We start from the raw sequence: 16,074 nt of genomic DNA on the forward strand, positions 1-16,074 counted from the left end.
GTCAAGACCATATGCCCAAGTAAACGCTCTTGCGACTAATCATGCTTTTAACTTGTCAAGACAGGATATCGTTTTTTTTTTTGGGCCAAAACAAGATATCATGCTAGAACAATGAGATTTTAAGGTAGAGTTCTTTTTTTCACTTGGAATTACAAGACTATAACTAAAAGAAACGTGTTGAACTTAGGATCTATGAAATGTGCTTAGTGGGAAAGCCAATTAGCACATGAAAAAAGGTGATAGACCAATCCCCATTGACAAATTCCTTGATCTTCTCGATGACATAGATCTATGTGTTGTTCATAGGAGATTTTCTTTGCACTAAGTATAGTGCCTCCCTATAATCACTATAAAATCCAACTTCCTTGTAACTTAATTCCCAACAAAGCTTTATGCCGTCTAATATTCCAATAAGTTCCACAACTATATAGGAAGGTGTCCCAATTTTCTGGTGACATCCTTAATTTAGCTGCCATTCTCATCTCAAACTAGATTTTCACAAGGAGCTTCTCCTTTTAGATCCATAGATCCATCTACATCAACTCCAATCCATCTTACTTGTGGTGGAATCCACCTAGTTAGCAAATATCAACTCTTTTCTTTGAAGATTCTAGCTATATTTTACATCTTAAGATCCTCATAATCTTTTGTGTGTTGACGAAATCAATTTCACTATTGTCACTAGAATACATCTTCACACAATGCTAGCATTCTTAGATTACTCAAAATTTGGCCAAAAATATGGCCACCATTTGAGAACAAAAAGCCTCTCATGAAGTAACTACACAAAAGAAAAACTTATTTTTATGTTTAGAAGCTAGACCTCTTATTTTGGTGCAACTCAAAAGGCCAAAATCATTAAAAATCCCAAATACAACAACCACCGAAGTCTCCACAAATCTCCATGTTCTGCTATAGTTCGTCCTACACATCAACATATGAGGTAGCATGGTTGTCATCATCTGCCATGATTCACCAAGAAATGGTAGAGTTTTCTGGCTCTATTGATTTGTGTTTGAAAGATATGCTATCTCTACCATGATATTGTCTTTCATTCATTATTTAAGTAGTTAGGTAGTTGTTATTTTTGGATCTCTGCCTATTCATGCAATTGTCTTGTATCAGATTAATGAAATAAAAATCAGATTTACTTCAAGATCTCTATCTTATATTTTTACCCAATTTATCTCTCCCATTAAGACCAGATCTGTAGCAACAATCTAATTCCAGAAATCTCAATTATCCTGTCCTTGTTTTGCCTTGTAGCCATTAAAAGTAAATAGATTTTCTTTTCAGTAATCTTCTTTCCTTCGCAGGTGTGTTGGAAGTGCACACACCTGGAACCATCTTTGAGGTAATCCTAAAAGATTAAGTAACGTTATCCAAAAAATAATGTCAAAACTATAAGCCTTAATTAAAGCAAAGCAAATAAATAAAAATAAGTGGATTGACATAGATGCATAATAATATTAAATCTTCAACAGTATAACCCCATCTAAATTAACTTATTCCTATGCTAGCCCAAATAGAATACCAACCTTGTATCTTCGATACCGAGCCTCATTATTTCCCAGGTGTTTCTTCACATAAAAGTCTGTCAAAAAACCAGCAAGCCCTTCCAAGAGCCACTCTATAGCATGCATATATAAATTGTGTTAATGGAAATATAATTTCTGTAAAACTTAAACATAAGTGTTGAGAATCAGAATGAATATTATATTTATTGTATGAGATTAGGGCTGAATGGATTGCAATTAGAAGAATCAGAATATATTTATTGTAATTATTACTCATCAATTCTGTCTCACAGGAAGTGGATCGGAATACGCAGACTACTTCTCCAAACTCCTCTTATTTTCTGTGTCATTTTTATAAGAAGAAAAGGAAGATACTGCACTAAATTACCATCAGTTTCTGCCTCAGGGGTTATATACACACCAAACCACTGCCTTGCAAGGGCATATGCAAGTTTTATCCTTGTATCAATAGTCTGTCACAACAAAAGCTACTGATCAACATAAAGCCAAAGAAGCAAGTAAATTATCTGCTAAAAATTTCTCACGTGAAAGAAACATAGTTAAATGAACCAATTAAACATGAAGACAGTTCAAACTTCACTTCAAACTGAAAGCATGAAAAATATCATCATGCAGCTAAACACATAACTGGTGGCAGAGAAAACACAGTAATTAAATGTTGAGAAAGAAAGTGTTAATAAGTAATAACCATCAATTAACACATTGATCCCAACAAACCACTTCAAAACTCAACTTACGGACCAAGCATATTAAAAGAATTGGCATTAGAGAAGCCATGGGTAACGCATAAGCCTGCACCCAAAATCTCAGATGAATTCAAATTAAAAAAGGAAAAAAAAAAAAAAAGATCCCATTTAATTCGAAACAAGAGGTCAGATTATATCTATTTAACCACCTTTTACACACAAGCTTCGCAAACTAAGTACAGCATGGTCAATCAATGAAATCAATTTAAAAACATGATATTACTAGATATTTTGAATTTCCCACATGGGTATTTAAGTGATGCGATTCTCGCATCCTCTACTACTCAATATTTTAACCACACAACTTAAATACCTCATGCATCTCATATGACTCAATTTGGAACTTAGGCATCTTATATTAAGTCTTCCGAATAATCATTGTATAAGTCATAGGTACATCAAAAAGAAGTCCAGACATGATATTCTTTCCATTGACTGGCATGATTATTTTCACAACAATGGCTTCCCCATCCTTCAACATACATGTCATACTGATGACTCAAAAAATAGTAAAAAAAATCTGATTGAAACAAATTTCAAACACAATCGAATAATGAGCTGACCTGATCAATAACTTTTTCATCAAACAAAACTTGAGAACTAAATATACTAGTAGAAGCTCCTAAACTCAATGAAGAAACTGCCATCTCTGGCTCTATGAAAACTTGCTTGTACGAGTCAAATGGGAAGTCTCCAGAAAGGTAATCCTTATAACAACTGCATTCCAACAAAATAAAATCAATTACATACAGTTTTTAGTTAAGCAAACGGTTGCAAGCACAAAAAATACCAATTAAAATATGTCAAACCTGAATATGCTATGGAAAAAATCCACAGTATACTGAAGCTTTGAAAGATTAGGTAACAAACATATATGAGATACTTGACCAACTTGGTTGTCTGGAAGAATTTGAAATGGGGCAACAACCAGAGATATCCACCTAGCAGCAACAGGAACATCCAATTTATAGACATATGTCTTCCGAGGAGGATTATCCTTGCTTAAAACCTAAAAAAAAAAATTAATTATTAATGGTAACTAAAACATCTCTTGGACTACAACCAGAAGAACTGTAAATAATAACATTAAAAATCTAGATAAGAAAATTATGAAGTACAACACTATTCACTTTAACAGTCTCTTAGCTTGGCTAATCCCTTTTATAGAACCCATGATCTAAAATTTGTTTCCATCCCTGATTTCAATGTGCATCCCTGCCTAAAGACAAGTAAACACATCATGCTTTAAATATAGAGAGAAAAATGGATTCTTGTGCCAAATTGTTACAACAAGACACTAGAATTAAAGTAATTAAACACATACTTAAGTCATGCCATGTGCTGAAATGATCAAAACTTCTAGGACAAAAACTTGCCCACAAAATCCCAAATAAAAACCTATATGGCATATTCTAATAATAAGTCTCAAAAGATCCACCAAACTATAAGAACTACATAATCATAAAGCTTATTGGAGAATTCATGATTTCTTTCACTCTAGTAATAGTCAAAAGAAAAGATTAACCACAAACTTGAGTTATGGAGGAGGACATTGGAGTTGAAGGATTTCTGCTTGAGTGGGAGTAAAACAGAATATTTACATTGCAATTTGATAAAAGATCAATTAATAGTAATTTGGAAGTGAGATTGAGAAATCAAACCATACCACAAGTGAAAAAAATTTAGACATTTAGGAGCAACTATTCAACATGATGAGGAAATTAATGGCAATGTTGCACATAAGATACAAGCTAAGTGGTGTAAATGGAGAAAAGCTAAAAGTGTTATTTGTGATCAAAAGTTGCCCAATAAACTTAAAGGGAAATTTTATTAAACTGCTATAAGACTAGCCATGTTATATGTTAGTAAGTGTTGGGCATTAAAGGGACAGTAAAAGTATAAAGTTGGAGTAGCAGAGATGAGAATGTTATGATGAACATGCAAGCGTATATAAAAATATAAAATATGAAATGAGCATATACAAGAAAAATTAGACGAAGTATCTATTGTGGGAAAAATGGTAGAAAATCATTCGAGATGTTTAAATACGTACAAAGAAGGTCATGGATAGCATTGATAAGGACAATGGAACAGATAGCCTTAAGCCCTATAGAGAGGGAGGGGTAGAGGAAAGCTAAAGAGAACACTTATAGAAGTTGTTAAATGAGACCTCTTAATTTAATAATGTTTCTAAAAGCACATTGGCATCGTGCAATCCATACAACTGACCTCACTTAATAGGATAAGGCTTGTTGTGGTTATTGATGTTTCCAATATATAAAAACCAAATCTAGCAAATTTTCACCTATATTGTTATCAACTCACATGCATCAAATTCCTAGTTCCAAGCCCCCAACTTATAGTCCAATGCACTAAAATTGTAAACAAAACTAGACCAAACTCATTGATTCAATTGGAAGACTAGCAAACCAACCCCTTGTTTGGTTAGGAAGAAGTGGTAAACTAGTGAAAAGGAAAACCAGTCAAGAATTTCTCAAATGCAGAAGCAAAACAATATTAAACAACAATAACAAGCCTTATCCCACTAAGTGAGGTCAGCTACATGGATTATATGATGCTATTGTGCTCTATCATTTATCAAGCTTTTAGAAATATTGTTAATTAAAAGCTCTCGATCAACAACTTTTAAATGTGCTCTCTTTGGCCTTCCTCTACCCTTCTTTACAAGCCTTCCTAAACAATATTAAAAAAAGGGGAAAAAGAAAAATAAGATTGAGAGCTTGAGTGATGGAGTTTTGGATGAACACAATAAAGATTTGGACTAACTCAAGCTACTTAACCATTATCATTGCTTGTTGTGATATTCTTTGATGAGCAAAACATCTTGACATCAAAGGTGATCTCAAGAAGAGGATGGGTCATGATGACAACCTCCTAAATATGACAAGAGGTTATTTGATCTCAACAATGTAAAAACCACTTGAATCTCTTCAACCATTATTTCATTATATCATCAAATTTATCAAAAAAAGACAAATCTAAAATATCCAAATAGTCAAAGGAAATTAGATAAGAGCACTAGGAAGTTTCACTCACCCTCTATCATTTCTTCTTCTTCTTTACTCATTAGCATTTTTGAATTGTTCAACTCTTTCTCTTCTTAGAGTCTTAGAATTATGTTTTTGGTATCAGTTGCCACTGATGTTCCTTGTATCAACAAAAAAGAATGATGCCAATTCCTTTTCAAAGTTTAAGCATAAAAAACCTTGCACTTTACATTTTTTAAGCCTTATGTGAGTGAGAGGAAGATGGAGGTGTAGTAGAGTAGGATTGTTACTATAGTATAGACAAGTGAGATACCTCAGTGAAGACATGATTCAATATTCATGAAGGTTTTAGTTGGCATGTATTGAAGCAAGCTCATTGGAGTATGACTCTTGTACCATATTAAAAATAAAAGAGAATATGTCAAAATAAATAGGATTGTTAAGATGGATAGGCGATCATACAAGAAAAAAAAACAAGATACAAAATAGTTGTAAATGAAGAAAAGTTGTTCGGGCAACTATCAAGGAAAAATAGTTAAATATCAATTAAGATGATTTGGACTTTAGACACATGCAAAGGCCACAAAAGATGTCAATGAGGGGAGTTAGGAAAATAATCTCTAACCCTATAATCCTTATCAATGGGCATTTTGTGATGACAGGATTTGTTATAAGAGAATTATGGAGAGAAAGGGTGTCCAAATTCTTACAAGGATTGAATCCTATTTTTGAAGAAGAAAGGCAAGATACTGTTCTCATGTCCCCTTTCAATTGTCTATGAGGCCTTTAATTTAATCAAATTTTGAAGGGGGGGAAGCTAAAAATTGTTAGTCCTCGGCACTCAAAATGCACTTTGTCTATAGAACCTTATGCTTTGATTGCGAAAGAAAATTTTGGACAAGGATCTAAAAAAAATGGAGTGGTAGAGGAACATATAACTTTGAGTCCGATTAAGAGAGGTAGAGGAAGGCCTAAGAGAACACTCTTGGAAGTTGTTGAACGTGATCTCTTAATTAATAATATTTCTAAAAGCTTAATAAATGATAGAGCACAATGGCGTCTTGCAATCCATGTAGCCGACCCCACCTAGTGGGATAAAGGCTTGTTGTTGTTGTCGTTGTTGATCTAAAAAAAAGCTTAGGAAGCCTTAGCGTGATCATTCCTAAAAGAATGGTCACATAAAGGAGACATGCTAGAAACTCAATGGAAAAATACCTAATTTCAAATAAAATTCCAAATCATATATACAACCAAGGGTTGTGTTGCAGTTGGTAATGAGTGGCCTAAGGGAGAAGGCTCATAAATAAGCATGGAAGGGTTGGAATTGCTAAGAATTAAAATTCTCGACAAAGGAAAGAAAAGGCTACTAGTGCAAGCAATTTGGCCTAATCATATAATACACATAATGCACTTAGGACTATATTCTTCAAAAAAAAAAACTTGGATTGTGTAGTCAAGGATAATAAACAAGAAGATTGGTAATGTTACTCTAATCAATAATAATCAGTAGAGTTTTGATGATAGAAATGTCAAAGCAACAAAAAGACAAGTTGCAAAAATCCATGGAATTGGTATTCTAATAGTTGCAAAAATTTTAGTTTCTAGTGGCGTTTTTATTTGTCTTTGGGTTGGGTAGTAATCTCTTGTCAATAAATTCACAAACGAACATAAATGTGTTACTGATTTTTATGATTGTATTTTTCAAGATTTAGAGTTAGGGAAGAAGTATGGCAACGGCTGGGAATTTGATGGATTATACTACATCAAAAGATCTTAAACAAAGAATGCTATTACCACTTTCTTTTTCTTTCAAATTATGAGGATATATTGTGGCACTATAGGTTAGGCCACCCTAATATATCATATATGAAGAATTTGCACACAACTCTTTGCAATAAAAGTAATATTGCTTTTTTAGTGTGAATGCTGCCAATCAAGAGTAAAAAACCCATGAATCAATAAGCACCCAAAAGTTCTCATTTACCATGACCACATGAATCAGCCAAACCACACCATCGGGTATATTTAGGGCCCATCAAGAGTAAAAACCCCAAAACAATGCTATATGGTTTTAACATTCATCGTTAATCATACAAGGTTCATATAGGTATACATGAAAGAAAAATTAGTTTTTTCAAGTTTCAAAAGCAGCCATTTGCTCATATAGAATCAATTTCATGCCCAAGTCCAAATTCTAAGGAGTAACAATGCTAAGGAATGCCAAAGTCAAACCTTTGATCATTGCCCAAACCAAGGCATTATTCATTAAACCTCACATGTTAATAGACCTGAACAGAATGATGTTGAAAAAGAAAAAAAGAGACACTTCGTTGAGGTTGCTAGATCCATTTTACTCACAAATAATGACCCTAACCCTTAGCATATTTGATAAATTGAATGACGTCTAAAACCATGGGATTCCATACTTACCTCAAAGTTTTTCCTTATGTTTGCTCATAATGACCATGGGAGGATGTTTGAACCCCAAGCCCATAAGTGCATTTTTTCTAAGTTCTTCAATTAGAGACACTTCATTTGACTCTGTATAGCTTTTGATAATATTGGGTAAGTTTTTAATGATAAAGTATGAAATTTAGAGTTACCAAGTTATGAGTATCTTAAGGGCCCGCTTGTATGATGGAACTAGGAGGGTGGAAATGGATATGGAATTGGAATTGAAAATTTTTCATGTTTAGTTGGTTAAAATGAGATTGAATTGGACTTCACATGGAAGCCATTTCCATCAAAATTGATGGAATTGGGTTCTATCCAAAAAGTTCAGCTTTCAAATTCCATCTTACCAGTTTCATTTTTTACCCTTCCTCTCTCGTCTAGCAACTTAAATGACGGCAACCTCCTGTCAACGACCTCTAGCGACCTAAATCACGACGAAATCTTTTCCACTTCCAGTGACTTTCTCAGCAATGATGTGTTGTTGCTTCCTCTTTCTTGGCAACAACAATCTCCTTCTCCCTTGTAGACAACAACAATCTTCTTCTAGATCTGGGCTCTTCAATGGGAAATGATCGATTTCCAATAACTTCCAACAATTTATGAGCTTCACCTTTGACAATGATACAAAATCTCTTCTACCTTCTAATTCGTTGTTTTCATGATTTCTTCTTCTTCACTGCATCTACTGAAGCTTAGTGACACATTCTTGATTTATGCTTCTCCTTCGCGATTTTTGTATATTGCATTTGATTTCTAGTTTGAAGATTGTCGATGCTATGGCTAATTTCTCATTTGCTTGGATCTTCTTCTTTGGTTTCATGATTGTAGTGGTTCCTAATAGTCTCTCCTTCGAGCTGGGTTGGGCAAATTTTTTCTTTCTTTTTTTTGTATAAGGGTACTCTAGTCTTTTCATATTTTAAACATTAATATTGAATAAAAACAATATTTCAATTCCATCAACATATCAAACTATTTTTAAATCCCACTTCCATATCCATTTCTATCAAAATCATTTCCTATGTACCAAATGGGGCATAAGTTGTATATAGCTAAGAACTATATTATTAATATTTTGAACAACCTAGATTATGAAAATATCTAATTGGATTATGAAAATTCCTATTTGTGGTTGTAATTGTGATAAACATATGGCTAAATTGGTGTTTGGTTTGTAAGGGATTTGTTGTGATGTATGTTGGGCACTTTTACAATGGTTGAAAGCTTAGCATGTTGTGATTGACAAAGCAAGATTTAGATCACACTTAATTATGTGTATGGCTTGTCATACGATATGTTTCATGTAGTATGAGTTGAATAATGTCATGCTAGTTACCAATAAACCTTTCTTGCAATGTGGGCCTTGCTTGTATGTTCAAGCAAGACTGCTATTTTTTGCTCACAATGTGGGCCCCAAGCATGGGTTTTGGCAACAATACAAAAAAATAGAGGTAATAAAGAAAAGAATGTTGAAATGGATGAGCACATATAAAAAAATGGCAAACTCAAATGATTGTATGCAAAGAAAAATTGGTATGGTACGTATAAGAGAAAAAATGGTAGAAAATCAATTAAAATATTTCAAACATATGCATAGAAGGTTGCTAGACTTGTCAATAAGGTTTGAGGAAAGTTGAGAAGGTGGTCTTTACTAGGTCTTTAGCCCTAGTAAGGGGGTAAGACCTTTTGTTGTTATTGATGTTACTGTTAGTTTATGTAAATGCTATAATTATCACAAGAAACCATGAGGTAGAAAAATATCATCTTAAAGGTGTCTTAAGCAAGGAGTTTAAAAGTTACAGATTCAGAGGCTTTTAAATCTTCAAGGGAATGGTCCATAGACACTCTCAGATTACTAACCCTTCATTTGGATGGAGAAAAAAATAAGAGGAAAAAAAATGGAAGGAGAGAAAATAGAAAGAAGAGAAAACTGTAAAGAAAATGTTATCACTTCTTGTATTTGGATGGAAAGGAGAAAACAGGAGGAAAGAAAATGAACAAGTCTCATGACTATAATATCCTTATGTCAAAATATATCATGTTTCGTGTAATTATCTCTGTAAAAATAAATTGAAAGCAAAAATTATATCAAAATAAACATAATCAAATTAATTTAGAATCAAATTAGTTGTTAAAAATGTATTTTAATATTATTATATTTTAAAACCAGATAATTTAATAAAAATATGTTATTTTTACATTTAAAAATTCAAAAGTTGATACTTTGTTTGACATAAAAATATATATTATACATAATCTTAAATAGCTTATTTTTTATATTTTGACACTTGTTTTCTTCTTAATAGTGCAATTTTCTCTGGTATTATAATTAGGGAGAATTACATATAGGTTCCAGATAAGAAAATTAATTACTATAAGGTTCATTGACAACTGAACTACGGCCAAGCCTTAGTTTGGGACCTCAACATGATTCTCGCTTATAATTATGCCATCACATTTCTTATTTTGCTCCCAGGTTTGTCTTATATTGTGTTTTTTTTTTTTTAAGTTCTTTTTTGCACCTAACCCATTCAAGTTTTTACCATATGTTCAAAGAGGACAATAGTTAATCATTTAAACAAAATCCATAAAGAAAAATATATAGAAGCGAAATCGAAACCACTGGAAGAAATGAAGAACATGCCAAAGAAGAAGCTGCTACCTAAGTCAAAATGCAAAAATGAAAAATATAGAAAACATATAAGAGGGAAGAGGGAGTGATGAGGGCAAATGGTGGGAAAAAATTTTTCCTTCCAAAGTCTCTCCACTCGTGGGAAGAAAAGTTGGAAAGAAAATGTGGTGGGTCCCTCACCCCATTTTCTCCCTTACTTTCCTTTCCTCACACTTTTTGCTCCTCATCCAAACAAGGTAAAATTCATTTTCTCTTCTATTTTCCTCCCATGTTTTCTTTCCTCTCATATTTTCTCTCCATCCAAATAGAGCATAAAGAAAATGGGGAGCTGGGGATGTAATGTAAGTTGGCAAACATGCCCATGGACTTCTCCAATACAGTTGGCTCATGCAGGAGTATTGATGCCGAAGATGAAAGATCTCAACTAATCTCTTCTTGATTTTGGTCATTTACATATACATGGGTACCCACTTAATGAAAATTATCAAGGAGTACGCATACAAAATTTTTAATACATTCTTCCCTTTTTCAATTGATAAGCAATTTTACATATATTAGCATTTGCCCATTATAAAGATTAGTTCTTTCTACAATTCTAGATATCAGCAAATAAGTCAAAAGCCTAGTCCTACAATTGAAAAGTGACAAATCCTATAAAATCCTCCCCATCATTTCCCACCTCGGGCTAAAGCCACAAGCATATTTCTTACTAAACGTTTTCCAATGACACTGTAGTTGGAAATACAATTTTGACATATTTAGCAGGAAGGTAGTACATATACAAGCAATTCAAGAATTTAATGTGCAAACAATATTTGGTTGCTCAAAATAGTATTGCACATGCTTTCAGCATCAGCAATAATTAACACACACACACACACACACACACACACACACACACATATCATTATTACCTGGTATAGCAAGCTTCCTGCACTGACAGCCACAAGATTGTGAGCAACTGTGAACTCCAGATCATAACTGAACATTGAAATAAAAATAATAAGGATTGTAAGATCATGAAGTAATTATAAATGGTAAATAATATTATTATATTCAAAATGCAGACAGGTAATAACACAAACAAACATAGGAGTGCTGAACAGTTCATACCAACATTGCTGTGAATTGTTATCTATGCAAGGAAACCAACATCTTGCTCTCCTTATCTGGTTATCAGTAAGAAGAACACTATCTTTGAAGTGGATCCCTGTTTCCGCCTTGTCTATCCAATAATCAATTCTAACAAACCTTAAATTCTGCACCCAAGATCCAACATCAACCTACATGAGAAAACAGAAATAATAAACCTCATCACAGCAACTCATTTTGCCCATTCTGCCCATAATACATCAAGATTGATGCTAATTAAACACTAATGACAGACACAATAATTTTCCAGTATTTGATAAATATAATCTCCGTGCATTTTTTTTTTACATGCAAAATTAAGTAAATATGCATAATTAACTAGCACTTGTAACATTATCCTCTTATCTGCTATCCTATGAGCCCAATTTACACAGAACTTAACCATATGCGAACTTTCTTCTTTTTAACAGAAATTTGATGCATGTTAGAACGCTGAGTAAAATCCGAAGAATCAATGCTCTGTGATTCTCTAAAAGCAAACAAATGCAACATCTTCATGAGACAGACCTAAGCAGGAGATTGTATAAAAAAAATTGTGAAGCATCCAAAATATAGATAGATAACATAAGTCGAGAAAGGAAAAAAAAAACCTGCTTGTCCTCTCCAGAAGAATGAAACCCGTTTTCGGAAACGGGCTGCTCCTGCTGTTCACTATCAGTCTTAAAAGGTTTACAGCAATTGATTAGCAAATTTGGCACCAGCTCCTTTTCTAGCGCAGACAAATAACCGACCCTGCAACATCTGCAGCCGAGCTAGGAGAAAACGCAGAGCTCCATCTCTTATCATTCTCCACTTGTTGCTGATGATGCGGATAATACTCAAACTCCGCCGGCTCGCCATCAACCAAGACATTTTCGATGCCTATATTCTCCGCGTGCAGGCCAACAATCCCAATCTCGGGCACGGCATTTCCAATTCAGTGTACCTGTAAAATCCCCGGGTCAAAACCTCCCCTCACAATACGGATTTAGATAATACTCCATCGCAGGCTTTAAACCAATGACACCTAATTTACAAACTTCCCGCAAGGCAGATACCAATTGCGCGCCACTGTACCTAGAAAGGTAAACTTAATGAAACAAGGAGAGCAATAAAACACGAAATGTGAAACACGAACCCGTAGACAAGACGCTTGTCCATGTCGATGGAGAGGCAGAGCTTTTGGTGGTGAACTACAGCACCAGAATTCTCGGGCTTGGGATCTTCGTTCTTCGGCTTGCGAGGCTTAGCCATTAGAATACAGAGCTCGAAAACAAGCACAATCGGGCCCAACACTCACTCCTTTTGAGCGGGCAAGGTGATGCCTTATTTGTAGATGGCCTCCCCAGCAGGTGACTTTGGATCGTCTGGTGGAGTGACGACGTGCCCGGTGATGTAGCATGATCCTCTGCCGTACATTAATTAATAATTAAAAATAATTATTAGGCCTAAAGATATCATTTCCATGTTCTGAAAGTATTTTCAGAGACCATTGGCATTGTAAATTGTAAAGTATTTAAAAAGATAACGTTGCACCTCGATATTTAAAAAATAGTGTAATATTGCCCTGAGTTGATTGAATCATAATATTGAACATTAATTTGACTTGTCATGCTTATGTGGAATTCTTAGAAAGCATTCTAATCACTTTTTTTTTTTTCATTTTGAATAAATCTACTTAGTGAAAAAAATAGAAAGAATAATAAAAAATTTTGGTACGTCTTTCGTCTTCCTCATTTAGACCTATCCCCTCTTCCATCTGGACACATGCACACCCTCCATTGCAACGTCAGCAAAAGTTTTTCAAACTTTATGGAATTTTAGCAACCCATTTTCTCATCTGTCGAATGCCTCTAAATCTCAAATACCCACATCTGAACACCAAATTCACATCCTCTATCGCACCTTTTCCCATTACCCCTTCAACTCATGAAGATCATGAATAGAAAGGATGAGGAGGAAAGAGGAGGAGGAGGAGAAAGTCAAGCCCATGAACCCACGGTAAGGGAGACCATAGGAAGACACTAGGTGGGTTTTGAAGAGGAAGAAGAACAGGCAGAGTGGGGATTCAACATGATTTCGACATTATGGGTAGGGATTTGATTCTAAGAGGAAGAGTGAAAGGGAGTTTGTTCAACAATCTGTGTGTGCTCAAATATGGGTCACGTTCTTGATTTGGGTTTTGTTCCCAATTTAGGTTGGTTATCATATTGAAATGTTTGCCTTTTGTTTCAATTTTATTCAATCTTAGTCTCGGTTGATCCTGATTTTATTGCCATGGGCTGTATGTTTTCCCTTGACATTGTCAAGATAACATTCTAACACACATTATGTGATAATCGGATTAATTAAAATCTTAAATAAAAATGTATTATAACCCAAGAGTTTAAAAGTAGTTAATTTAAGACTTAGAATCCTAAATTACCCTTTTTTAAAAGTGATTTAAGCTCAAATTAATTTAAAGTAAATCAAAAACAATAAGGGAAGCATGAAAACACAAATCAATATTTAAAAAACAAAAAAGAAGCAATGTAGAAAATTCTAAAATTTCCATTGTTCGCTGTGGCACAAGCCATACCCATCATGGTGGATGGCATAGAGGGATGATTCCCTCGATATGAATTCTGTTGTGGCACACTCCTATTGTCATGACAGTATTTCAAATTTTTGAAGCGTGCTGTTTCATCACCATCCAACATTTGATTTGAGCGATTTAAGTGTCTACACGAAGCTCTTCGAGCCCTATAATTAATAGTACTGGCCTCACCCCCAAATTCTCAAATGTTAAAAAAATAGACACCTAAACCTAAAGTGATCCATTTTCATTACAAAACACACTCAATGGTATCCAAACCCACAACCTAGTGCCATTAGCTCCAAAACCCTTTTGACCAACTCAAATGAACCACACATAACATATGACGCTAATCATATCACACAAATAACCTTTTACATACAAAATAACCACTAAACCCCCAATTCTCGACAATGCAAAGGGATAGATCAAATTTAACATAGTAATCATTTTAACCTTGTCAACACATGAACATCTCAATCTTATCACTTGTATTAATATCTTGACCTTTTACACACATTTAATTACAATCACTATAAGCTTAGGTCGAGATACGTACACATTCTATGAATTCATAAAAGTGATTACCAAAACAATTAAATATTCTTAAGTTGGTACAATATTTAAAATGTTCATTACAAAAAAACAAATGATAAGGAAGAAGAGCTATACAAATGAGCTCTTCACTCTTCGATCACCTTTTCCTTCCCCTTTCCCCTACGAGAGCTCTCACTTATAAAATATAACCACGAGGTGAGATAAACATCTCAGTAACAATAATTCATTACTATCAATTAACATGTAAACCACAAGCAAGTAAAGCTATATACTTCAAAATTACTCTTTTTAAACATATTCAACCATATACTTCCATGAGCACAAGTTAATTACCACTAGCATGATCATTCTACCATCCGAGCCTCCATATCACACCCTGACTGAAACCAAAGCTCTTGGACGGAGTGCACATTTATGATGGCGTTGAGCTTACTTTCGGTGGTAAGATCACCCAGCTAAAGGTGTCCTATCCCACTTTTAGACTATAGTCTCTTCCTATTGCACATAAATGGGATGTCGTTATTTTAACACTGCATCTCTGTGCTAAGGACGTTAATCTCCAATACTATATCTCACTTGGATACTAAGTAGATATTTTCCAACATCGTGCCTCACTAGGCACTAGGAATACATGCCATATGGACTTCCACTACTCCTTTTCTACAGGTAAACTCCCACCCTCTATCCTGATCATATTCACACATTTCTCATTAATTTTAATTTTGTATAAGACTTCACAATCTTATAGTTTGGAAATTGTTTCACATGCATAAATCATATTTTGAAATATGTAATGCTTTCAAATTGTAAGTAAAAAAATAAAAAATTTACATATCTATTCACAGACAGTTAAGTAATATAATTAAATATTATAAATTATTTCATTACCTCAACCCTTGTCCATAAAAGGATTACCGGAGTTCAACGTTAGCTTCACACATTCTCTATGTATGGATAAGGCTTGAGGACACTCAATCTACATTATTTAGTGATAATTATCAATTATCACTCCAAATAAACCCTGAATTCATTATGTTCTAAGTACTCATAACTCTCAAATTCCTTATTTAATAACATTAACCCTTCAAAACACTCTAACAATCCTATTTAACATCCCAACATGCCAAAAATCATCAACCAACTATCCATATTGTCTCCAAACCTCAATTATCACATAAGGTTCATTTAAACCACCCTAGTTAAAAAATTCTAAATTATCATAAAAATCCAAAACCTAGGTTAAAGGCTTGATTTAACTCTTCAATACCTTAACTAAATTAATATGTTTAGTCATTACCTAAGAAAAACTGAATCCAAGCCTCAACCATACCCAAAAGCATCAAAATTTGCATAAAAGGGAGAGGGAGATGTGAGGGAAGCTTACCTAAGGGTAGTAGCAAGCTTAAAGTGCCTTCAATGTGACGTTGGGAGTGTA

At 34.0% G+C, this 16,074-nt stretch overlaps 1 protein-coding gene across 1 annotated transcript in view; it reads right to left on the reverse strand.

Moving 5' to 3' along the window:
* LOC129309530 (transcription initiation factor TFIID subunit 2) overlaps positions 1 to 12,854 on the reverse strand; it is a 38,110-nt gene extending 25,256 nt beyond the window's left edge. Inside the window, 10 exon segments of the mRNA XM_054951135.1 lie at positions 1,539 to 1,630; positions 1,906 to 1,990; positions 2,848 to 3,001; positions 3,094 to 3,293; positions 11,290 to 11,356; positions 11,489 to 11,634; positions 12,118 to 12,260; positions 12,263 to 12,436; positions 12,439 to 12,452; positions 12,645 to 12,854. Of these exon segments, the coding sequence (XP_054807110.1) occupies positions 1,539 to 1,630; positions 1,906 to 1,990; positions 2,848 to 3,001; positions 3,094 to 3,293; positions 11,290 to 11,356; positions 11,489 to 11,634; positions 12,118 to 12,260; positions 12,263 to 12,436; positions 12,439 to 12,452; positions 12,645 to 12,760 (1,191 nt within the window). The 5' untranslated portion in view covers positions 12,761 to 12,854.
* Positions 12,855 to 16,074: the final 3,220 nt, after the last annotated feature.

Source organism: Prosopis cineraria, unplaced genomic scaffold (assembly GCF_029017545.1).
Source record: "Prosopis cineraria cultivar Desert tree isolate PC_DT_omini unplaced genomic scaffold, ASM2901754v1 PC4, whole genome shotgun sequence".
NCBI lineage: Eukaryota > Viridiplantae > Streptophyta > Magnoliopsida > Fabales > Fabaceae > Prosopis > Prosopis cineraria.